Source organism: Perissodus microlepis, chromosome 7, assembly GCF_051167445.1.
Source record: "Perissodus microlepis isolate ML-2025 ecotype Zambia chromosome 7, ASM5116744v1, whole genome shotgun sequence".
Lineage (NCBI taxonomy): Eukaryota > Metazoa > Chordata > Actinopteri > Cichliformes > Cichlidae > Perissodus > Perissodus microlepis.
The window spans coordinates 62,037,897-62,063,638 of NC_140467.1; the positions used below are offsets into that span (position 1 = coordinate 62,037,897).

The 25,742-nt window shown below is 39.6% G+C and overlaps 4 protein-coding genes and 1 long non-coding RNA gene across 7 annotated transcripts; 4 read left to right on the plus strand and 1 right to left on the minus strand.

Moving 5' to 3' along the window:
• The first annotated feature begins 3,368 nt into the window (after positions 1 to 3,368).
• On the plus strand, positions 3,369 to 5,041 carry LOC146384539 (uncharacterized). The gene is made up of 4 exons (XM_084932639.1): positions 3,369 to 3,830; positions 3,985 to 4,140; positions 4,404 to 4,496; positions 4,691 to 5,041. Exons 1-4 carry the CDS (start codon positions 3,384 to 3,386, stop codon positions 5,000 to 5,002), a joined length of 1,008 nt encoding a protein of 335 aa, XP_084788765.1. The 5' UTR covers positions 3,369 to 3,383; the 3' UTR covers positions 5,003 to 5,041.
• A 1,653-nt stretch (positions 5,042 to 6,694) lies between these two features.
• On the plus strand, positions 6,695 to 9,811 carry LOC146384540 (uncharacterized). 2 transcript variants are annotated; one of them, XM_084936519.1, is made up of 3 exons: positions 6,695 to 7,360; positions 8,631 to 8,675; positions 8,768 to 9,811. In XM_084936519.1, the coding sequence occupies exons 2-3, from the start codon at positions 8,636 to 8,638 to the stop codon at positions 9,664 to 9,666; spliced, it is 939 nt and encodes a 312-aa protein (XP_084792645.1). In that variant the 5' UTR covers positions 6,695 to 7,360; positions 8,631 to 8,635; the 3' UTR covers positions 9,667 to 9,811. The 2 variants fall into 2 exon arrangements, with proteins under 2 accessions (XP_084792645.1, XP_084792644.1); XM_084936518.1 differs by lacking the exon at positions 6,695 to 7,360 and having other exon boundaries at positions 8,168 to 8,675.
• Positions 9,812 to 10,714: 903 nt separating this feature from the next.
• On the minus strand, positions 10,715 to 11,284 carry LOC146384541 (uncharacterized). Its single transcript, XR_014800882.1, has 3 exons — positions 11,078 to 11,284; positions 10,920 to 11,002; positions 10,715 to 10,828 (listed from the first exon to the last, which is right to left on the minus strand). It is a non-coding gene; the product is annotated as an uncharacterized LOC146384541 (long non-coding RNA).
• Positions 11,285 to 16,189: 4,905 nt separating this feature from the next.
• LOC146384542 (uncharacterized) lies at positions 16,190 to 17,808 on the plus strand. Its single transcript, XM_084932640.1, has 4 exons — positions 16,190 to 16,651; positions 16,806 to 16,961; positions 17,225 to 17,317; positions 17,472 to 17,808. Exons 1-4 carry the CDS (start codon positions 16,205 to 16,207, stop codon positions 17,781 to 17,783), a joined length of 1,008 nt encoding a protein of 335 aa, XP_084788766.1. The 5' UTR covers positions 16,190 to 16,204; the 3' UTR covers positions 17,784 to 17,808.
• A 1,859-nt stretch (positions 17,809 to 19,667) lies between these two features.
• On the plus strand, positions 19,668 to 23,617 carry LOC146384543 (uncharacterized). Of its 2 annotated transcripts, XM_084936521.1 has the most exons (3): positions 19,668 to 20,146; positions 21,419 to 21,463; positions 21,556 to 23,617. In XM_084936521.1, the coding sequence occupies exons 2-3, from the start codon at positions 21,424 to 21,426 to the stop codon at positions 22,452 to 22,454; spliced, it is 939 nt and encodes a 312-aa protein (XP_084792647.1). In that variant the 5' UTR covers positions 19,668 to 20,146; positions 21,419 to 21,423; the 3' UTR covers positions 22,455 to 23,617. The 2 variants fall into 2 exon arrangements, with proteins under 2 accessions (XP_084792647.1, XP_084792646.1); XM_084936520.1 differs by lacking the exon at positions 19,668 to 20,146 and having other exon boundaries at positions 20,976 to 21,463.
• The last annotated feature ends 2,125 nt before the right edge of the window (positions 23,618 to 25,742 follow it).

The window sequence follows — 25,742 nt, forward strand, 5'->3', positions numbered from 1 at the left end:
ACTATAAAAGGCGGAAGAGGGAGTAGTTCTTTCCAATGTAGACAATCCGAATGATAGTTTCTTTCCACTGTGTTCCTGTTTATGAAAAACTACAATTTTACCCAAAATGATTAAAATATCGATATTTTAATGTGGAAACCTTCTGTTTCCACATCTGGACTTTCTGTTGCTGCTGTGAAACTTTCTTTGAAGTGGCTCATCAAAGTTGTAATTGATAATCAATTCCCGCACAGTGTGAGAATCCAATCAATTTGCTTATCAGGGGAAAGGTGTGATTTTTTTTAGGACACAGGAGCCTAACATTAACCGGTTTAATCTTAGCTTATTTCCATAAGAAGAAAAACATAGTGAGAAAGAGATCACCAAAATATACATGTACAAATGTGAAATGGTCATATGTAGTGTGAAAGAGCTATTTGACATCTTTAACCTCCTAGGACCTGCCGTCCACATATGTGGACATCGCATTTTGGTTTATTTAGACCAAAATACTCAATTTTGCTCTACAAGGGCCTGATATCCATTTACGGGGACATTATACTGCTACAGTTCTATCAAAATTTTAAATCAATATCTTCACATGTGGCTTCGATTTTCCATAAAAACAAAAATAAGGTAAAAAAAATAATAATCAGGTAATTCTTTGTTTTTACATTCATTGGACCCAATCAGCCCAAATATCAAAGACAAATTAAAAATGCATGCTGTGGAAGAGTTTGGGTCTTAGGAGGTGTTGTGGAAATTTTAATTACCAAAGCCTGCAGACACGATGAGTTGTAACAACACCTTTATTTCAGCTATCTTATGCATAAGGAGGGACGTCAGTCAGGGGGCACTGAAAGTCGTCTCTGACAATGAACAGTTCAGGTCCCTTTTATACACAGTCGCAGAACAAAAGGCTTTTACAGTTGCAGTTCACACCTTGGCTCTAAACAGAAAGACTCTCTATCACCTGTGTGAATCTCCCCCACTCTGGGGTCAAGCCTTCCTGTGTGAGCTTCCGTATCCTCGGAGACATTCACCAGTTTCTCACCGTCTGTTTCCCAGCGTGAATGAGGTGTGAACCAGGCATACTAAACTAAGTAACATGAAAGCATTTCATCAAGACAATACATTAAAGAGAGATCCCACAACCCATACTAAACTAAGTAACATGAAAGCAAGACAATACATTAAAGGACAATACACTAAAGAGAAATCCCACAACAGAGGTTAAATTCAAAGTAATGTATAAATCCACTTCCATAAAACATGAAAAGGCGGACCAGCGATGCCCATCTCAGCCAGTGTATGATGGTGGGGCAAGATGGCAGCTTCCACAACATGACGCCAGCTCCTATGTATTTTTAGTAGATAAATGATACGTTTATGACAATGCGTCAATTTGTTGGAAGATGTAATTACACCTTAATTATGTAATTAGAAGCAAAAATGATCTTTTTTTAAAATCAAATCACCTCAAAAAATTACTGTACTTACTTTCTAATTGATTCTTTACCTCTAAAAGGGGTGGCTGTGGCTCAGGAGGTGGAGCAGCTCATCTACTAATCAGATGGTTTTTGGGTGGATCCCTGGCTGCTCCAGACTGCATGCTAACTGTCCTTGGGCAAGACATTAACCCCAAGTCACTCTCTGATGCATTCATCAGAGTGTGAATGTGTGTGAATGTTAGATAGAAAGCACAGAAAAAGGGCTTCTATGAACAGGTGTGAATGAGGCAACCTGTATAGAGCGCTTTGAATGTTCAGGTAGAGTAGAAAAGCACTGTAAAAATTTCTCTGTGTTGATTTCTTTTAGTTGGATCACTTGTGCCTGAAGATGAGCCTGCATGGCTTGTTCTCGTGACTCTGAAGGATATCACAGAACTCGTCGTGTCCCCTGTGCATAGTGATGACTCTCTGGCTTTTTTGGAAAGCAAAATTATAGAGCACAGACAGCGATACCAGGCACTGTTTCCTGATGTTAAGCTACCACCAAAACACCATTATTTGGAGCACTATCCACAGATGATTAGGTTTTTTGGTCCAGTTGTTTGGCTGTGGACAATGCGTTTCGAGGCCAAACACAGCTTTTTCAAGCAGGTCATCAGACACACAAGCTGCTTTAAGAATGTGCCTCTCTCCTTAGCCTCAAAGCATCAGATGATAATAGCTTACCATCTAAGCTCCCCATCTCTTGGCAAGTCTGAACTAGAGGTCTCGGCTGTATCAACTTTTCCAGTGGATTTGCTTAAAGAGGAGATGGCTAGAGTCATTAGGCAAACATTCCCTGACATTCTAGAGATAAACCTTGCACAGTGTGTGACAATAAAGGGCAGAACTTATAGGAAGGGAATGGTACTGGCCCACAGGGCAGCTGGTGGGTTGCCAGAATTCTGTGAAATAAACCACATCTGCATTGTAAACCAGAGCATATTCTACATTGTCAGAGAGCTTGGTGGCTGGTACAGGGAGCACTACAGAGTTTTTGAGCTCAACCCAGTATCTGCAAGAATATTCACTCTTGTTTCACTCCGTGAACTCCTTGACACTTATCCACTGGTTGACTACAAGATCGGATCAGTCCGCATGGTGACTTTAAAAAGGCATATAGAAATAAAAGGTGTGCAAATATTTGTAATAAGTTCAGTCACATGTATTTCACTAGATACATTCTATCTTTCTTTTTTTTTTGTATATCTGACCTTTTATAACCGACTGATATGTATGGATAACTGTATGAAGACTAAACTGAAATTATTCTTTCTGGGTGTCTGATGTATTTTTTTTTTTTTTTTGTCTACAGAATAGCTGCTTGAAATGGGGACCCCTCTGATCCTAAAGATCATCTTGACTGATGGAACCTGTCAAAGGCTCACTCTCTCCATTGGACCACCTGAATCAATTGAGGATCTCATTGTTGAAGTCAAGAGACAGTGTGGTCTTCAGGGCAATTTCAGACTTCAGTTTATGGATTCCTTGTTTGGCAATGAGTTCCTTAATCTTACCTCAGTTTCAGAAGTGGCAGACAGAGGGACTCTTAAAGTTATTGACATGTCAAGACCCACCACTATGCAGCATGAGGATTATATCATTCTTGATCCTGTCCAGGACTCCGAAGCCCTCAGCTGTTCCTCTGTTAACGATTCTTCGTACCTGTCTGGTGGATCTGTGGACACGGATGTGTTGTCATCAAGTGAGTCAACAAGCTCACGATCTTCTTGGCCTGCTGTCTTTTATGTGCCCAAGTTTTCGTATGATGCTGAATTACAACTTCAGCAGGCAAAAATTGCGTACAATCAGAATGGAACTGCACTTATTCCAGATCCCAAGTTGAAGTCAGCCATCCTTGACGGTTTGGTGCAGGAAATTGGGAAGTATAAAGTGTATGTCAGTGATAAAGAAATGGATCAAGTAGCTCAGAGTCTGATCAAGAAGCATCCCTGTCTAACTGAGACAGGCTCCAACACTGGATTTGGAGGATGGAAGACCAGTTTAAAATATAAACTCTCAAACTATTGCACCCAGCTAAGAAAACTGGGCTGCCCAGAGGTGACCGTAAACTCTCTAAAGAACAAACCTGTTGGAAGATGCAGTGCAGCCTTTGGTGTCAAAAAAGCAAAGAGGGGAGAAGTTAACTTTTGCCCAACATACCCACCAGAAGAAACTGAGGAGAGCCTAGAGGCAATGCGGAAAACTTTACTCTTGGACATAAAGAAGAAGAACAACAGAGAGTTGTTGAAATTCAAGATGGAAAAGACTTTTGCCTACAGAAGACATGAAGTTGTTCGTGATGCACCAATGGTAGAAGCTTTCATGGCAAGATGGCCTGCTCTATTTGATGTCCATGAGGTAAAGTTTGACTCATACCGGGAGTTCTTGGAAGAGGTGTTAAGCTAAAATACTTTAGGCACATTTAACCGCCCATTTCTTCAGCATTGGTGATTGTGGCCTTCTTCCTGGTGTTAAACATTTGAAGCTCACTCTTTTGTGCTGATGTTTTCAGATCAATGCTGAGTTTAAAAGAATTACCACAATCCCCCTTCAATCAAAGTTCCTGTCTCAGATGGATCTCCACTTAGACAACCTGGTGAAGCTGTTCAAAAGAAGAGGAGGACAGCTTGGACAAAGACTGAAAAAAATTGTGGCACAAATGGATAATGTAAGTGATAAAGCCTTAACACAACTATGACCCCTTTTGGACAAAACTTTTAATTGTGGAAAATTGTAAATGTTTTCCAATGATAAATGCTCTCATCTTGTACTACTTGTACATCTGCTTGTTTTTGTTTTAATCTTTACTTTGTCAACTTTATTAGTATGTGTGCCTTTACTTTGAAAGCATTCATGTAAAGTACAGTACTAAAACCTAAAATCAATGAGAAGGGCTGACTGAAGATACTAATCACACAAATTTAATTTCAGTGTGAAGATGTTGATGCTGGACGTGAGTGTGTCATTAAGGGAGTGTGTATCTACATGGGTGAAGATCCTGACAACCTTATCCGGGAGTATGTGGTAAGTACTTGGGGTATTTTATTTTATTTTATTTTATTTTATTTTATTTTATTTTATTTTATTTTGCTTTATTTTTTATTTTTTTTTTTTGGGGGGGGGGGGGGTTGACTTTCACCAGTACATCATATTGCTCACTTGCCATGGATTGAGTAACATGACTTCTTTTATTTTATTTATTTATGTATTTTTTACAGGACATGGATGGAGACGCCATCAATGAGGCCATCGAAGACACCACTGTTGGAATTTATCTTCTTAAAGAACAAGCTTCAGCAGATGAACAAGAAGACATTGGAGTTGTCCTTGAAGGCATCAGGGTGGTGAAGAATTTGGATAATGTAGCATTTGCTGTGGTAATGCTATTTGGACTCATGTATGCACTAAACCTTGCCTACCCTGCTGACCTCCGCTACACCTTTGAGGTTTTCCAGAAGGTTTTCATGGAACTGGATGGAGCTAAACTCTCCAACAAAGTTCTTGCTCTCAAAAACCGTCTGTTTCATTGAAGAGTCAAAGACTGCACTTCAGCAATTCTTTACTGAACACAAAACGAAAAACTGCAATGTTATACTGCTGATACTGTTTGTTTGGGGTTTTTTGTTGTTGTTGTTGTTTTTTCTCATGTGACTGCACTTCAAGGTGACACTTTTTTTTTCTTTTGGTGGTATTGTATTGCGAGAAATGTTTACAGAGGTTTTTTAGCAATGTGCTCTGGGTCAACCTTTACATCCTGCTTATACGTTCAAAAGGAAGATTCCTTTAGGTGTTTGGTATTATGTGACAGTGTCATTTAAGCTTCAATTTAGTAAAAAAAAATTCTGTCCAGCTAAAAACAAAATGTGATATGTATGAAGATATATCTTATCCTTAATAGCAGCTTGCTGCCTCTTTGAGTTTTGGAAGACCAATCTAAGCTGAAATTGTTCTATATATGTACAGACTTGATCATTCAAAGCAGCTTGCTGGTTTCTGTCTCTTAAACTCCAGGTAACAGGAGTTGTAGAAATGTTAAATGAAAAAAAAAGTTATATTTGTGTAAGCCTGTTTGTTCATGGATGCTTTTTGATTCTTTTTCTAAGTAGGCTTAATTTAGTTTCAAACTTTTAATTGTGAAATTAAATACAAATATGTGTAAGATGACAGGATCATTAAGAAGCACTTATTTGTAGCTTTCTTGTATTGCTGCTAAGGTCAGTTTTGAGGGGAAATATTTACAAATGTTTTAAATCTTTCTTTCAGTTATATCTGCAGGCAATCTCTAAAACTGTGTAACAAGTTTATATGCTTGCTGTTTTCACTGCTGTTAAAATAAAGGTGAACTTTTCAGCACTCACATTTTTTTTTTGCCTTTTTTGTCAATAACATTTAGTTTATATTTACATTATTATATTGTACATAGGCAAGAAACCAAGGACTGAATTTTTATGAAGTTGACTTAAAATAATTAAGTAGGATTTAAAGCCACAATCTGTGTTGCAGGAACATAATTATAATGCCTTTATGTTACACAATTTCATTAAGTACCACTGACAATCAAAAATACGTTGGTGTTAAACTTTAAAATGTATCAACATTACGTAATACATTGATATTTTGGTAACAGATAAACAGTATGTACATCGCACATGATTTTTTTTTAAAAATCTGATGTGAATGAAATACTTTGGCTTTACAAGTAATTATTACTTGTTGGAAAGTGGAAAATTAAGTCAGTCATACTTATTCATATTATGTGGGACCGATGTACACAATAAAATCAAGTGAATTGAAAGAACTTTTTTTTTCAGTGTAGGGAGCCTAAAACTGACATCAAACAACAACAATACAAGACACAAAAAACCAGGTAGAAGTCCCGGGACCATGACATGCAGGTGGTTACATATGGTTAAAATGATTCAAATGCAGTAAGTATGCACGTTTCTCATATCAGTATAGTCCATAACTGGATTATTGTCTGTAGCCCACATGATTAAACACTTTAGTTACATAAAACATGTGAGTTTAGATTTTATCTACTGTATAGCCTGTATAGGAAATTAATATGTAGCCCAATAAGTATAAAATCCAGAAAGCTACACAACATGGGGCGGTTCACAGGTCTAACTTGAGTTTCACACAGTTTTTATTAGAACACAATCAAATTGTTAAATGCTTAAAGTACACAAAATGTCAGAAATCTGCACCGTCGTGAACAGAAATTTAAAGCTAATTTTTCGTGATTTGTTGATTAACCCTCCGAGGTCTAAATCCCACGTTGTGCACATCAACATCACAGATTTGTACAAATAAAGTTTATAACAAAGACATGTTAAATATTAAGCTCTGGAAACAGCTTGGTTGTTGTTGTTTGGAACATGTTGTTTTGTTGCCATAGCGATGCCTCCAGGGAAAAATTAGGGAGCAGAGCAAGAATGAGACCATATTAGTGGATATATGTTTGATAACTTTGCCTAACAACCATAAAGAAATGTTTTATATTTTGTGTGTTATTGAGCTTTAATCCTGCATGAAGGCCAAGATGAATCTCTTAGAGTAGAACTTTACAGGAACTATTAGAATAAATAAAAATAATAACACATTGACTGCTTTAGTCTTTTAGATTCACTTCTGTCTGTTTTTTTTGTCTCCATTTAAAAGATATCAAACTCTGAGCAAACAACTTGATGTAAAAAGAATCTCTGCACATTCCGCAGTCTTTGCTGCTAAAGTGACATCACAGCATTTAAGCATGTTTTGAATGAAAACATCAGCATATGAACACAAAACTGAAGAGACACTGCAACCGTATGAAAGCAGACCACTATTTAGTGACATTTCGACGTTTCCCTGAGGATTAACTGCTCTGTAATTTACCAAGAACTAAAGTAAGCTCAAATTTCAGTTTATAAACTTAAGATCATTTACTTAAATATATAAAGCCGGATTTTCCTGCTTGCCAGGACAGTATTTATGTACTTTACATTGTGCAAGACTAGAGTATATTTTCCATCATAGAGAGGATGATGTGGATCTATTATTCAGGAAAACAAATGAAGACTTAACTATTTGTCAGCTGATGTAATATTTGACAAATTATACATAAATTAGAAAATGTTTTTAATCATATCTGAGTGACAGAAGCTCTTTTTAACACGATTATTTCTGAGATTATTTTGTTCATTTAGGAAAATAGAGAAGACTTTTGTTCTCAAACAAACTATTAGAATTTCTGAGAAACTGAGGCTGCGTCCACATGTACACGGCTGTTTTTGAAAGCGCAGCTTTGTCTCTGCATTTGGCCCTTCGTCCACACCTAAACAGCAGATTGAGTCACTGAAAGGTGAGATTTTTAAAAACTCCTGCCAGGGTGGAGATGTTTGAAAACGACGTTTTTGTGTTTAGGTGTGGACGAGGAAAGCGGACATTTACTCAGGCAATGTCAAAAGTGTGCGCCGCTGTTGACGCTGTGGCCACGTTATTGTTTACATGAGATCAATTTCTACAATGGCGGATGTAGACAACATACTGTGTCTGTTAATCTTAGTATCTGCAGTTTTTACACGCTTACATATACACACACAGTTACTGTGCCTCCATTTAGAAACACAGAGGCATCAGAGTGCGCATCAGACGTGGATTCTACATTCAACACAGTCGGTTTGGAATAAATGTCATTTAAAAAATGACATTTATGTACGCTGTATGCATTTTGTCCATTCCAAAGTTGTGAGTCTGTTCCAGCCAAAATGCTGTCTTTAGTTATTAACATTTGAAACGATGAAGGCAAGTGAAAGTAACACAAAATTAGCTGCTTTTCCAGAAAAAGACAAAAACTTTTCAGAAGCACGTAAGGTTTTGTGAGGTTTTCCCACCCAGGCTTCTAGACTTCTGATTGGCCAACATTTCTACACGGTTAAGATTTGGCGTGTTCTTGACAGCGTTTCACTTTGTTTTTAGCGTTTACATGTGGAAGGAGATATTTTTTCAAAACTGCACATGTGGACTGGATTTTTTTTAAACGAAAAAGGAAAACGTGCGTTTTCAAACATAGGCGTGTACGTTCGGACGCAGCCTAAAGTCATCACAAAAAAAGCAAATTCTCTGAACATTCTGAGTTGAGGTTTACTGATCATTGTTGTTTTGTGTTCCTTGTAGTCAAAATGAGTGGAAGAGGAGATGGATCACAAAATAACCGTAATGGTAAGCACATGTGCTCAGTCTTGAAATTGATGAAAAACAGATTTTCAGCAGATAGTTATGAATGCTAATTAAAAGATTAAATGATCTTGCAGGCCGACAGGTTAACCCACAAAGGTTTTCAAGTGGAGATCAGGAACATGCTAACCGACCAGCTAACCAACCAGCTAACCAACCAGCTAACGAAGATATTGGTGGACTCCGGGGCTTCGTGGTCGATCGTTATCGTGCTCTCCGTGATATTTGTCGGAGGCTGGATGCGCTAATAGCTTCAGTATTGAATCAATATGACGATTACCTTTACGATGACTATGTCAATTACAACAATGTCAACATTCAAAATAATAATGTGAGGGACAATAATGCCAATGCTGACAACAATGAACAGCATGAGGATCATAATGCTGTTGTTGTCGGTGGCATTGAAAATGAGGATTCTGATGAGGCATTTGAAGACTGTGAGGATGTTCACCAGTACATCCCAGAAGAGGACCCTCAGCCAGGTGTTTCCAGGAGGAGGTCTAGAGAGATGGATGAAGAAGATGTGGAACCAAACAAAAGAATCAGATGGAGCGAGGAGTTTTCTGATGATGACTCTGACTTCTTCTCTGCTTGCGACACTGATAGCGAGGGCTGTCCTCATGTTGGTAATATTGCCGATGAGGACATCAATCAGCAGGTAACAGAAGAAGAAGCACAGCCTGGTGGATCCACGAAAAGGTCCAGAGAGGAAGATGTTGACGAAGAAGGTCGTAATAGCAAAAAATCCAGGCTTGCACACTCTGATTCGGGGACCAGCTCAACTGTGTACGACCACTCTGAGAGCAGCAGTGATGAACTTTTTGAAGATGCGCACGAAGAGCTTGACAACCATGAAGCTGGAGGCTCGAGGAAGCGTTCCCGAGAGGATTTTGAGGAAGAAGAGGAATACTTGCCTGTGTGCAAATTTCGGAGGTGTTCAACTGAGTCCACCAGCAGCAGTGATGAAGACTAAGACTATTTCGACGGGTTTCTTCAGTATCCTTTTAGTAGGCTGATGGGCTACTCATGTGACCCTGAATCCTCCATGCTGCAATAAGCTGGGCATACACTGTGCTGCGATTTTTTTCAGTCGCGTTATTCAGCTCCTGCTCAAACTTTACGATTGACTCGCAGGGGTGAGAAGTTTGTGCCGTGGCTTGTGTCCAGATGACACGCCGCACCGCCGTTCTACTCCGTCTTTTCACTCTCATTTCTGCGTTTGCGCGTGCGCAGTGTGAGACGCTGTGACACCCTCGGGACGACCGACAGGATTTCAAACAGGTTTGATTTTCTTACGAGCAAACGATTGATGATCGGGAGCTGGTCGTGAGGCGTTAATCGCTTCTCGTTACCCCATGTAGACGATGCACGACACACGATCAAGGCCAAACTCGGGACGACCCCCAAAACGGTCGCACGACTGAAAAATCGGCTCAAAATGGGCCAAAAATCGCACAGTGTATGCCCAGCATTAGGCTGCCGGGGGATTCCCGTGATCCACTGGGTGCTTCTTCTTCGCCCACTATGTTTAATAGGCCTCTCTGCACTGAATGGTACTTGTTATTAACCTCTGGTTCTCTTCCACAGCATGTCTTTATCCTGTTTTACTTGCCCCTCCCCAACCGGTCGCAGCAGATGGCCGCCCCTCCCTGAGCCTGGTTCTGCTGGAGGTTTCTTCCTGTTAAAAGGGAGTTTTTCCTTCCCACTGTCGCCAAAGTGCTTGCTCATAGGGGGTCATATGATTGTTGGGGTTTTCTTTGTAAGTATACCTTACAATATAAAGCGCCTTGAGGTGACTTTTGCTGTCATTTGGCGCTATATAAATAAAATTGTAAAGCGCTTTGAGTGGTCCCGAAAAGCGCTATATAAATGCAATCCATCATTATTATTATTATTATTAAAATTGAATTAAAAATTGAATAGATGTCACTGTGATGATTTCTTCCCTCCATAGAAAGCTTAGACCCAAATGCAGATTCAATGCACATGGTTAAACTATTTATGAGACTTTGTTTAAAGCGAGGGAATGGAGAACGTGGCTCGAGCTAGGAGTGTCAGCAGAGAGCAGGAACCAGAGGAAAAGCTATCGAGAGACTGAACACCTGGCTCCTGATGGGAACAATCCAACGGGAATTCTGCAACAGAGGGAGAAGAAGTTGAAGTTGAAAGATTTACGCTGTGTCACATGAAAATATTCCTTTGCAGCATTTGATTGAAAATAATTACTTTGATTCCATCACATCTTAAATGAATAGTGCTGGACGGGTAAGGGAGTTTGAGGGTAGGATGAGTATGTTGGCAGAGGAGACCTAAACACAGGGAAAACAAGGTTAAACACAGGGAAGGAGCAAGCCAGAACTGGAGCAGAGGTGAAGCCTAGTTACCACTGGAGATGGCAGAACAAACTGGCGAGGAGTAGCAGGCAGCGCTGGTTTAAGAAGCCCTCCTGCTGATTGTTTGCAGATGAGGCCCAGGTGAGATGCTGGAAACTCCACCTCTGAAGTGTGGACACAGTATCCCGATTCCAAGTGGAAAAGCCCCTCAGACACTTCCATGGTGCATGAGAAGAAGGATGAGAAAGCATTCATTGTCCATCCATCCGTCCATCAGCGTAATGGCTGAAGGTTTATTCAGATGTAAATATATTACATTTTTAAATAAAGATCATCAGTGTTTTTAATGACACTGCATTTCATTCACGTGTCTCTATTGGACAGTGTTGTAGAAGTCACAGAAGACAGGAATCAGTTCCAGCTTGGCCTGACGTTTGATCACTAGTGTCCTGTTTCGTATTTGAGAAAAGAGACATACGACTGAAGGTCCATAGTGCGTCAAAACAATGATTTTATTAAAACACATATATGTGGTGAAGATGGGCTCTGCAAAACATCAGCCTCGATCTCCCCAGAACAGTACACGGGTGTGATATTTATACATATGATGACAAGTAATATGCGTCACCGCAGATGCATGTTCCAGTAACTCCAGCCTGGACATATTCTAAAAAAGAACAGTTACTTCCTCTCCCACCCACCAGATGCTTCCTGTTATTCCACTCTCTGGGCTTATCAGAACTAAACTGTCACGTATGCAGGTAAACAACTTTTGGAGTCAGTTTCTAAATACTGTATATTCAGGCAAACTGTGTGTCTGTGTTAACCTTAGTGCATGACCTCCCTCTGCGTCATCTGTTACCAGGCAAACTTCAATGCAGCAAGCTGCTGAATGCACACACACAGGCCTATACAACATGTATCATATGTGGTAAATTGTACTGTAAGCATGTAGGCAACCTTTCAATAGCTGTGCTTTGCTCCATAGATCAGTCGAACTCGCGTCGGCTGTAGCTTCAAACCATTAATTAACTTGACCGAGCTTCAACTCTTTAATAAGCACAAAAAGGCAATATGTGTGTATATAAGATTATTATGTAATTATACTAACACCTGAAATACAGACTTTAATATAACATCAACAGTTTCAATAAATGTTTCAATGAAATGATAATGATAAATCATAAATGATGCAACAGTAATAATAATGATTATGAATAGTAACAGTAAAATAATATTTCATCCCGACACTAGTGATGTGCGATACCACTGATTTCCTTTCCGATCCGATACCAAGTAAAATTCAGGGTGGTATCGACGGTACTGATCCGATACTTTGTACAAAAACTTTACTCTTTTATTGTATCTCAAATTATAGCGTCATAATCATTACAGGACATCAGATTACTTGTTCTTATCACTTAATAATGCAGAATTCATCATATAGAAATACAAAACCTGAAGTTGTGCGCTATTTGAACACCTTGCCTGCCTGCAGCACTAAAGGACTCCGTGAGAGACGTCTGTCTCGCCCTAGCAGCACCTGTCCTTCTCCTCCTCTTCAGTTCGCCTCAACATACGCTCGTCATATTCTGTGATATGATTTACTCTGAGGTGTTTGACAAGGTTGGTGGTGTTGCCACAACACCTCACTTTCTTGCCACATGTATCGCAAACCACGTCTCGGCTGTTTGTGGATGTAAAATACGTGCACACATGACTCCAGTTACGCTCAGCCATTGTTGTGAGTGCGCACGCCAGAGGCTGCCACACATTTATACAGCCGTATTTCACACATGGCTATAAAAGGCGGACGAGGGAGTAGTTCTTTCCAATGTAGACAATCCGAATGATAGTTTCTTTCCACTGTGTTCCTGTTTATGAAAAACTACAATTTTACCCAAAATGATTAAAATATCGATATTTTAATGTGGAAACCTTCTGTTTCCACATCTGGACTTTCTGTTGCTGCTGTGAAACTTTCTTTGAAGTGGCTCATCAAAGTTGTAATTGATAATCAATTCCCGCACAATGTGAGAATCCAATCAATTTGCTTATCAGGGGAAAGGTGTGATTTTTTTTAGGACACAGGAGCCTAACATTAACCGGTTTAATCTTAGCTTATTTCCATAAGAAGAAAAACATAGTGAGAAAGAGATCACCAAAATATACATGTACAAATGTGAAATGGTCATATGTAGTGTGAAAGAGCTATTTGACATCTTTAACCTCCTAGGACCTGCCGTCCACATATGTGGACATCGCATTTTGGTTTATTTAGACCAAAATACTCAATTTTGCTCTACAAGGGCCTGATATCCATTTACGGGGACATTATACTGCTACAGTTCTATCAAAATTTTAAATCAATATCTTCACGTGTGGCTTCGATTTTCCATAAAAACAAAAATAAGGTAAAAAAAATAATAATCAGGTAATTCTTTGTTTTTACATTCATTGGACCCAATCAGCCCAAATATCAAAGACAAATTAAAAATGCATGCTGTGGAAGAGTTTGGGTCTTAGGAGGTGTTGTGGAAATTTTAATTACCAAAGCCTGCAGACACGATGAGTTGTAACAACACCTTTATTTCAGCTATCTTATGCATAAGGAGGGACGTCAGTCAGGGGGCACTGAAAGTCGTCTCTGACAATGAACAGTTCAGGTCCCTTTTATACACAGTCGCAGAACAAAAGGCTTTTACAGTTGCAGTTCACACCTTGGCTCTAAACAGAAAGACTCTCTATCACCTGTGTGAATCTCCCCCACTCTGGGGTCAAAGCCTTCCTGTGTGAGCTTCCGTATCCTGGGAGACATTCACCAGTTTCTCACCGTCTGTTTCCCAGCGTGAATGAGGTGTGAACCAGGCATACTAAACTAAGTAACATGAAAGCATTTCATCAAGACAATACATTAAAGAGAGATCCCACAACCCATACTAAACTAAGTAACATGAAAGCAAGACAATACATTAAAGGACAATACACTAAAGAGAAATCCCACAACAGAGGTTAAATTCAAAGTAATGTATAAATCCACTTCCATAAAACATGAAAAGGCGGAGCAGCGATGCCCATCTCAGCCAGTGTATGATGGTGGGGCAAGATGGCAGCTTCCACAACATGACGCCAGCTCCTATGTATTTTTAGTAGATAAATGATACGTTTATGACAATGTATCAATTTGTTGGAAGATGTAATTACACCTTAATTATGTAATTAGAAGCAAAAATGATTCTTTTTTTAATCAAATCACCTCAAAAAATTACTGTACTTAATTTCTAATTGATTCTTTACCTCTAAAAGGGGTGGCTGTGGCTCAGGAGGTGGAGCAGCTCATCTACTAATCAGATGGTTTTTGGGTGGATCCCTGGCTGCTCCAGACTGCATGCTAACTGTCCTTGGGCAAGACATTAACCCCAAGTCACTCTCTGATGCATTCATCAGAGTGTGAATGTGTGTGAATGTTAGATAGAAAGCACAGAAAAAGGGCTTCTATGAACAGGTGTGAATGAGGCAACCTGTATAGAGCGCTTTGAATGTTCAGGTAGAGTAGAAAAGCACTGTAAAAATTTCTCTGTGTTGATTTCTTTTAGTTGGATCACTTGTGCCTGAAGACGAGCCTGCATGGCTTGTTCTCGTGACTCTGAAGGATATCACAGAACTCGTCGTGTCCCCTGTGCATAGTGATGACTCTCTGGCTTTTTTGGAAAGCAAAATTATAGAGCACAGACAGCGATACCAGGCACTGTTTCCTGATGTTAAGCTACCACCAAAACACCATTATTTGGAGCACTATCCACAGATGATTAGGTTTTTTGGTCCAGTTGTTTGGCTGTGGACAATGCGTTTCGAGGCCAAACACAGCTTTTTCAAGCAGGTCATCAGACACACAAGCTGCTTTAAGAATGTGCCTCTCTCCTTAGCCTCAAAGCATCAGATGATAATAGCTTACCATCTAAGCTCCCCATCTCTTGGCAAGTCTGAACTAGAGGTCTCGGCTGTATCAACTTTTCCAGTGGATTTGCTTAAAGAGGAGATGGCTAGAGTCATTAGGCAAACATTCCCTGACATTCTAGAGATAAACCTTGCACAGTGTGTGACAATAAAGGGCAGAACTTATAGGAAGGGAATGGTACTGGCCCACAGGGCAGCTGGTGGGTTGCCAGAATTCTGTGAAATAAACCACATCTGCATTGTAAACCAGAGCATATTCTACATTGTCAGAGAGCTTGGTGGCTGGTACAGGGAGCACTACAGAGTTTTTGAGCTCAACCCAGTATCTGCAAGAATATTCACTCTTGTTTCACTCCGTGAACTCCTTGACACTTATCCACTGGTTGACTACAAGATCGGATCAGTCCGCATGGTGACTTTAAAAAGGCATATAGAAATAAAAGGTGTGCAAATATTTGTAATGAGTTCAGTCACATGTATTTCACTAGATACATTCTATCTTTTTTTTTTTTTTGTATATCTGACCTTTTATAACCGACTGATATGTATGGATAACTGTATGAAGACTAAACTGAAATTATTCTTTCTGGGTGTCTGATGTATTTTATTTTTTTGTCTACAGAATAGCTGCTTGAAATGGGGACCCCTGTGATCCTAAAGATCATCTTGACTGATGGAACCTGTCAAAGGCTCACTCTCTCCATTGGACCACCTGAATCAATTGAGGATCTCATTGTTGAAGTCAAGAGACAGTGTGGTCTTCAGGGCAATTTCAGACTTCAGTTTATGGATTCCTTGTTTGGGAATGAGTTCCTTAATCTTACCTCAGTTTCAGAAGTGGCAGACAGAGGGACTCTTAAAGTTATTGACATGTCAAGACCCACCACTATGCAGCATGAGGATTATATCATTCTTGATCCTGTCCAGGACTCCGAAGCCCTCAGCTGTTCCTCTGTTAACGATTCTTCGTACCTGTCTGGTGGATCTGTGGACACGGATGTGTTGTCATCAAGTGAGTCAACAAGCTGACGATCTTCTTGGCCTGCTGTCTTTTATGTGCCCAAGTTTTCGTATGATGCTGAATTACAACTTCAGCAGGCAAAAATTGCGTACAATCAGAATGGAACTGCACTTATTCCAGATCCCAAGTTGAAGTCAGCCATCCTTGACGGTTTGGTGCAGGAAATTGTGAAGTATAAAGTGTATGTCAGTGATAAAGAAATGGATCAAGTAGTTCAGAGTCTGATCAAGAAGCATCCCTGTCTAACTGAGACAGGCTCCAACACTGGATTTGGAGGATGGAAGACCAGTTTAAAATATAAACTCTCAAACTATCGCACCCAGCTACGAAAACTGGGCTGCCCAGAGGTGACCGTAAACTCTCTAAAGAACAAACCTGTTGGAAGATGCAGTGCAGCCTTTGGTGTCAAAAAAGCAAAGAGGGGAGAAGTTAACTTTTGCCCAACATACCCACCAGAAGAAACTGAGGAGAGCCTAGAGGCAATGCGGAAAACTTTACTCTTGGACATAAAGAAGAAGAACAACAGAGAGTTGTTGAAATTCAAGATGGAAAAGACTTTTGCCTACAGAAGACATGAAGTTGTTCGTGATGCACCAATGGTAGAAGCTTTCATGGCAAGATGGCCTGCTCTATTTGATGTCCATGAGGTAAAGTTTGACTCATACCGGGAGTTCTTGGAAGAGGTGTTAAGCTAAAATACTTTAGGCACATTTAACCGCCCATTTCTTCAGCATTGGTGATTGTGGCCTTCTTCCTGGTGTTAAACATTTGAAGCTCACTCTTTTGTGCTGATGTTTTCAGATCAATGCTGAGTTTAAAAGAATTACCACAATCCCCCTTCAATCAAAGTTCCTGTCTCAGATGGATCTCCACTTAGACAACCTGGTGAAGCTGTTCAAAAGAAGAGGAGGACAGCTTGGACAAAGACTGAAAAAAATTGTGGCACAAATGGATAATGTAAGTGATAAAGCCTTAACACAACTATGACCCCTTTTGGACAAAACTTTTAATTGTGGAAAATTGTAAATGTTTTCCAATGATAAATGCTCTCATCTTGTACTACTTGTACATCTGCTTGTTTTTGTTTTAATCTTTACTTTGTCAACTTTATTAGTATGTGTGCCTTTACTTTGAAAGCATTCATGTAAAGTACAGTACTAAAACCTAAAATCAATGAGAAGGGCTGACTGAAGATACTAATCACACAAATTTAATTTCAGTGTGAAGATGTTGATGCTGGACGTGAGTGTGTCATTAAGGGAGTGTGTATCTACATGGGTGAAGATCCTGACAACCTTATCCGGGAGTATGTGGTAAGTACTTGGGGTATTTTATTTTATTTTATTTATTTATTTATTTATTTTTTTGGGGGGGGGGTTGACTTTCACCAGTACATCATATTGCTCACTTGCCATGGATTGAGTAACATGACTTCTTTTATTTTATTTATTTATGTATTTTTTACAGGACATGGATGAAGACGCCATCAATGAGGCCATCGAAGACACCACTGTTGGAATTTATCTTCTTAAAGAGCAAGCTTCAGCAGATGAACAAGAAGACATTGGAGTTGTCCTTGAAGGCATCAGGGTGGTGAAGAATTTGGATAATGTAGCATTTGCTGTGGTAATGCTATTTGGACTCATGTATGCACTAAACCTTGCCTACCCTGCTGACCTCCGCTACACCTTTGAGGTTTTCCAGAAGGTTTTCATGGAACTGGATGGAGCTAAACTCTCCAACAAAGTTCTTGCTCTCAAAAACCGTCTGTTTCATTGAAGAGTCAAAGACTGCACTTCAGCAATTCTTTACTGAACACAAAACGAAAAACTGCAATGTTATACTGCTGATACTGTTTGTTTGGGGTTTTTTTGTTGTTGTTGTTTTTTCTCATGTGACTGCACTTCAAGGTGACACTTTTTTTTTCTTTTGGTGGTATTGTATTGCGAGAAATGTTTACAGAGGTTTTTTAGCAATGTGCTCTGGGTCAACCTTTACATCCTGCTTATACGTTCAAAAGGAAGATTCCTTTAGGTGTTTGGTATTATGTGACAGTGTCATTTAAGCTTCAATTTAGTAAAAAAAATTCTGTACAGCTAAAAACAAAATGTGATATGTATGAAGATATATCTTATCCTTAATAGCAGCTTGCTGCCTCTTTGAGTTTTGGAAGACCAATCTAAGCTGAAATTGTTCTATATATGTACAGACTTGATCATTCAAAGCAGCTTGCTGGTTTCTGTCTCTTAAACTCCAGGTAACAGGAGTTGTAGAAATGTTAAATGCAAAAAAAAGTTATATTTGTGTAAGCCTGTTTGTTCATGGATGCTTTTTGATTCTTTTTCCAAGTAGGCTTAATTTAGTTTCAAACTTTAATTGTGAAATTAAATACAAATATGTGTAAGATGACAGGATCATTAATAAGCACTTATTTGTAGCTTTCTTGTATTGCTGCTAAGGTCAGTTTTGAGGGGAAATATTTACAAATGTTTTAAATCTTTCTTTCAGTTATATCTGCAGGCAATCTCTAAAACTGTGTAACAAGTTTATATGCTTGCTGTTTTCACTGCTGTTAAAATAAAGGTGAACTTTTCAGCACTCACATTTTTTTTTGCCTTTTTTTGTCAATAACATTTAGTTTATATTTACATTATTATATTGTACATAGGCAAGAAACCAAGGACTGAATTTTTATGAAGTTGACTTAAAATAATTAAGTAGGATTTAAAGCCACAATTTGTGTTGCAGGAACATAATTATAATGCCTTTATGTTACACAATTTCATTAAGTACCACTCACAATCAAAAATACGTTGGTGTTAAACTTTAAAATGTATCAACATTACGTAATACATTGATATTTTGGTAACAGATAAACAGTATGTACATCGAACATGATTTTTTTTTAAAAATCTGATGTGAATGAAATACTTTGGCTTTACAAGTAATTATTACTTGTTGGAAAGTGGAAAATTAAGTCAGTCATACTTATTCATATTATGTGGGACCGATGTACACAATAAAATCAAGTAAATTGAAAGAACTTTTTTTTTCAGTGTAGGGAGCCTAAAACTGACATCAAACAACAACAATACAAGACACAAAAAACCAGGTAGAAGTCCCGGGACCATGACATGCAGGTGGTTACATATGGTTAAAATGATTCAAATGCAGTAAGTATGCACGTTTCTCATATCAGTATAGTCCATAACTGGATTATTGTCTGTAGCCCACATGATTAAACACTTTAGTTACATAAAACATGTGAGTTTAGATTTTATCTACTGTATAGCCTGTATAGGAAATTAATATGTAGCCCAATAAGTATAAAATCCAGAAAGCTACACAACATGGGGCGGTTCATTTACAAACACAGGTCTAACTTGAGTTTCACACAGTTTTTATTAGAACACAATCAAATTGTTAAATGCTTAAAGTACACAAAATGTCAGAAATCTGCACCGTCATGAACAGAAATTTAAAGCTAATTTTTCGTGATTTGTTGATTAACCCTCCGAGGTCTAAATCCCACGTTGTGCACATCAACATCACAGATTTGTACAAATAAAGTTTATAACAAAGACATGTTAAATATTAAGCTCTGGAAACAGCTTGTTGTTGTTGTTTGGAACATGTTGTTTTGTTGCCATAGCGATGCCTCCAGGGAAAAATTAGGGAGCAGAGCAAGAATGAGACCATATTAGTGGATATATGTTTGATAACTTTGCCTAACAACCATAAAGAAATGTTTTATATTTTGTGTGTTATTGAGCTTTAATCCTGCATGAAGGCCAAGATGAATCTCTTAGAGTAGAACTTTACAGGAACTATTAGAATAAATAAAAATAATAACACATTGACTGCTTTAGTCTTTTAGATTCACTTCTGTCTGTTTTTTTTGTCTCCATTTAAAAGATATCAAACTCTGAGCAAACAACTTGATGTAAAAAGAATCTCTGCACATTCCGCAGTCTTTGCTGCTAAAGTGACATCACAGCATTTAAGCATGTTTTGAATGAAAACATCAGCATATGAACACAAAACTGAAGAGACACTGCAACCGTATGAAAGCAGACCACTATTTAGTGACATTTCGACGTTTCCCTGAGGATTAACTGCTCTGTAATTTACCAAGAACTAAAGTAAGCTCAAATTTCAGTTTATAAACTTAAGATCATTTACTTAAATATATAAAGCCGGATTTTCCTGCTTGCCAGGACAGTATTTATGTACTTTACATTGTGCAAGACTAGACTATATTTTCCATCATAGAGAGGATGATGTGGATCTATTATTCAGGAAAACAAATGAAGACTTAACTATTTGTCAGCTGATGTAATATTTGACAAATTATACATAAATTAGAAAATGTTCTTAATCATATCTGAGTGACAGAAGCTCTTTTTAACACGATTATTTCTGAGATTACTTTGTTCATTTAGGAAAATAGAGAAGACTTTTGTTCTCAAACAAACTATTAGAATTTCTGAGAAACTGAGGCTGCGTCCACATGTACACGGCTGTTTTTGAAAGCGCAGCTTTGTCTCTGCATTTGGGCCTTTCGTCCACACCTAAACAGCAGATTGAGTCACTGAAAGGTGAGATTTTTAAAAACTCCTGCCAGGGTGGAGATTTTTGAAAACGACGTTTTTGTGTTTAGGTGTGGACGAGGAAAGCGGACATTTACTCAGGCAATGTCAAAAGTGTGCGCCGCTGTTGACGCTGTGGCCACGTTAGTGTTTACATGAGATCAATTTCTACAATGGCGGATGTAGACAACATACTGTGTCTGTTAATCTTAGTATCTGCAGTTTTTACACACTTACATATACACACACAGTTACTGTGCCTCCATTTAGAAACACAGAGGCATCAGAGTGCGCATCAGACGTGGATTCTACATTCAACACAGTCGGTTTGGAATAAATGTCATTTAAAAAAATGACATTTATGTACGCTATATGCATTTTGTCCATTCCAAAGTTGTGAGTCTGTTCCAGCCAAAATGCTGTCTTTAGTTATTAACATTTGAAACGATGAAGGCAAGTGAAAGTAACACAAAATTAGCTGCTTTTCCAGAAAAAGACAAAAACTTTTCAGAAGTACGTAAGGTTTTGTGAGGTTTTCCCACCCAGGCTTCTAGACTTCTGATTGGCCAACATTTCTACACGGTTAAGATTTGGCGTGTTCTTGACAGCGTTTCACTTTGTTTTTAGCGTTTACATGTGGAAGGAGATATTTTTTCAAAACTGCACATGTGGACTGGATTTTTTTTAAACGAAAAAGGAAAACGTGCGTTTTCAAACATAGGCGTGTACGTTCGGACGCAGCCTAAAGTCATCACAAAAAAAGCAAATTCTCTGAACATTCTGAGTTGAGGTTTACTGATCATTGTTGTTTTGTGTTCCTTGTAGTCAAAATGAGTGGAAGAGGAGATGGATCACAAAATAACCGTAATGGTAAGCACATGTGCTCAGTCTTGAAATTGATGAAAAACAGATTTTCAGCAGATAGTTATGAATGCTAATTAAAAGATTAAATGATCTTGCAGGCCGACAGGTTAACCCACAAAGGTTTTCAAGTGGAGATCAGGAACATGCTAACCGACCAGCTAACCAACCAGCTAACCAACCAGCTAACGAAGATATTGGTGGACTCCGGGGCTTCGTGGTCGATCGTTATCGTGCTCTCCGTGATATTTGTCGGAGGCTGGATGCGCTAATAGCTTCAGTATTGAATCAATATGACGATTACCTTTACGATGACTATGTCAATTACAACAATGTCAACATTCAAAATAATAATGTGAGGGACAATAATGCCAATGCTGACAACAATGAACAGCATGAGGATCATAATGCTGTTGTTGTCGGTGGCATTGAAAATGAGGATTCTGATGAGGCATTTGAAGACTGTGAGGATGTTCACCAGTACATCCCAGAAGAGGACCCTCAGCCAGGTGTTTCCAGGAGGAGGTCTAGAGAGATGGATGAAGAAGATGTGGAACCAAACAAAAGAATCAGATGGAGCGAGGAGTTTTCTGATGATGACTCTGACTTCTTCTCTGCTTGCGACACTGATAGCGAGGGCTGTCCTCATGTTGGTAATATTGCCGATGAGGACATCAATCAGCAGGTAACAGAAGAAGAAGCACAGCCTGGTGGATCCACGAAAAGGTCCAGAGAGGAAGATGTTGACGAAGAAGGTCGTAATAGCAAAAAATCCAGGCTTGCACACTCTGATTCGGGGACCAGCTCAACTGTGTACGACCACTCTGAGAGCAGCAGTGATGAACTTTTTGAAGATGCGCACGAAGAGCTTGACAACCATGAAGCTGGAGGCTCGAGGAAGCGTTCCCGAGAGGATTTTGAGGAAGAAGAGGAATACTTGCCTGTGTGCAAATTTCGGAGGTGTTCAACTGAGTCCACCAGCAGCAGTGATGAAGACTAAGACTATTTCGACGGGTTTCTTCAGTATCCTTTTAGTAGGCTGATGGGCTACTCAGGTGACCCTGAATCCTCCATGCTGCAATAAGCTGGGCATACACTGTGCTGCGATTTTTTTCAGTCGCGTTATTCAGCTCCTGCTCAAACTGTACGATTGACTCGCAGGGGTGAGAAGTTTGTGCCGTGGCTTGTGTCCAGATGACACGCCGCACCGCCGTTCTACTCCGTCTTTTCACTCTCATTTCTGCGTTTGCGCGTGCGCAGTGTGAGACGCTGTGACACCCTCGGGACGACCGACAGGATTTCAAACAGGTTTGATTTTCTTACGAGCAAACGATTGATGATCGGGAGCTGGTCGTGAGGCGTTAATCGCTTCTCGTTACCCCATGTAGACGATGCACGACACACGATCAAGGCCAAACTCGGGACGACCCCCAAAACGGTCGCACGACTGAAAAATCGGCTCAAAATGGGCCAAAAATCGCACAGTGTATGCCCAGCATTAGGCTGCCGGGGGATTCCCGTGATCCACTGGGTGCTTCTTCTTCGCCCACTATGTTTAATAGGCCTCTCTGCACTGAATGGTACTTGTTATTAACCTCTGGTTCTCTTCCACAGCATGTCTTTATCCTGTTTTACTTGCCCCTCCCCAACCGGTCGCAGCAGATGGCCGCCCCTCCCTGAGCCTGGTTCTGCTGGAGGTTTCTTCCTGTTAAAAGGGAGTTTTTCCTTCCCACTGTCGCCAAAGTGCTTGCTCATAGGGGGTCATATGATTGTTGGGGTTTTCTTTGTAAGTATACCTTACAATATAAAGCGCCTTGAGGTGACTGTTGCTGTCATTTGGCGCTCTATAAATAAAATTGTAAAGCGCTTTGAGGGGTCCCGAAAAGCGCTATATAAATGCAATCCATCATTATTATTATTATTATTAAAATTGAATTAAAAATTGAATAGATGTCACTGTGATGATTTCTTCCCTCCATAGAAAGCTTAGACCCAAATGCAGATTCAATGCACATGGTTAAACTATTTATGAGACTTTGTTTAAAGAGAGGGAATGGAGAACGTGGCTCGAGCTAGGAGTGTCAGCAGAGAGCAGGAACCAGAGGAAAAGCTATCGAGAGACTGAACACCTGGCTCCTGATGGGAACAAGCCAACGGGAATTCTGCAACAGAGGGAGAAGAAGTTGAAGTTGAAAGATTTACGCTGTGTCACATGAAAATATTCCTTTGCAGCATTTGATTGAAAATAATTACTTTGATTCCATCACATCTTAAATGAATAGTGCTGGACGGGTAAGGGAGTTTGAGGGTAGGATGAGTATGTTGGCAGAGGAGACCTAAACACAGGGAAAACAAGGTTAAACACAGGGAAGGAGCAAGCCAGAACTGGAGCAGAGGTGAAGCCTAGTTACCACTGGAGATGGCAGAACAAACTGGCGAGGAGTAGCAGGCAGCGCTGGTTTAAGAAGCCCTCCTGCTGATTGTTTGCAGATGAGGCCCAGGTGAGATGCTGGAAACTCCACCTCTGAAGTGTGGACACAGTATCCCGATTCCAAGTGGAAAAGCCCCTCAGACACTTCCATGGTGCATGAGAAGAAGGATGAGAAAGCATTCATTGTCCATCCATCCGTCCGTCAGCGTAATGCCTGAAGGTTTATTCAGATGTAAATATATTACATTTTTAAATAAAGATCATCAGTGTTTTTAATGACACTGCATTTCATTCACGTGTCTCTATTGGACAGTGTTGTAGAAGTCACAGAAGACAGGAATCAGTTCCAGCTTGGCCTGACGTTTGATCACTAGTGTCCTGTTTCGTATTTGAGAAAAGAGACATACGACTGAAGGTCCATAGTGCGTCAAAACAATGATTTTATTAAAACACATATATGTGGTGAAGATGGGCTCTGCAAAACATCAGCCTCGATCTCCCCAGAACAGTACACGGGTGTGATATTTATACATATGATGACAAGTAATATGCGTCACCGCAGATGCATGTTCCAGTAACTCCAGCCTGGACATATTCTAAAAAAGAACAGTTACTTCCTCTCCCACCCACCAGATGCTTCCTGTTATTCCACTCTCTGGGCTTATCAGAACTAAACTGTCACGTATGCAGGTAAACAACTTTTGGAGTCAGTTTCTAAATACTGTATATTCAGGCAAACTGTGTGTCTGTGTTAACCTTAGTGCATGACCTCCCTCTGCGTCATCTGTTACCAGGCAAACTTCAATGCAGCAAGCTGCTGAATGCACACACACAGGCCTATACAACATGTATCATATGTGGTAAATTGTACTGTAAGCATGTAGGCAACCTTTCAATAGCTGTGCTTTGCTCCATAGATCAGTCGAACTCGCGTCGGCTGTAGCTTCAAACCATTAATTAACTTGACCGAGCTTCAACTCTTTAATAAGCACAAAAAGGCAATATGTGTGTATATAAGATTATTATGTAATTATACTAACACCTGAAATACAGACTTTAATATAACATCAACAGTTTCAATAAATGTTTCAATGAAATGATAATGATAAATCATAAATGATGCAACAATAATAATAATGATTATGAATAGTAACAGTAAAATAATATTTCATCCCGACACTAGTGATGTGCGATACCACTGATTTCCTTTCCGATCCGATACCAAGTAAAATTCAGGGTGGTATCGACGGTACTGATCCGATACTCTGTACAAAAACTTTACTCTTTTATTGTATCTCAAATTATAGCGTCATAATCATTACAGGACATCAGATTACTTGTTCTTATCACTTAATAATGCAGAATTCATCATATAGAAATACAAAACCTGAAGTTGTGCGCTATTTGAACACCTTGCCTGCCTGCAGCACTAAAGGACTCCGTGAGAGACGTCTGTCTCGCCCTAGCAGCACCTGTCCTTCTCCTCCTCTTCAGTTCGCCTCAACATACGCTCGTCATATTCTGTGATATGATTTACTCTGAGGTGTTTGACAAGGTTGGTGGTGTTGCCACAACACCTCACTTTCTTGCCACATGTATCGCAAACCACGTCTCGGCTGTTTGTGGATGTAAAATACGTGCACACATGACTCCAGTTACGCTCAGCCATTGTTGTGAGTGCGCACGCCAGAGGCTGCCACACATTTATACAGCCGTATTTCACACATGACTATAAAAGGCGGACGAGGGAGTAGTTCTTTCCAATGTAGACAATCCGAATGATAGTTTCTTTCCACTGTGTTCCTGTTTATGAAAAACTACAATTTTACCCAAAATGATTAAAATATCGATATTTTA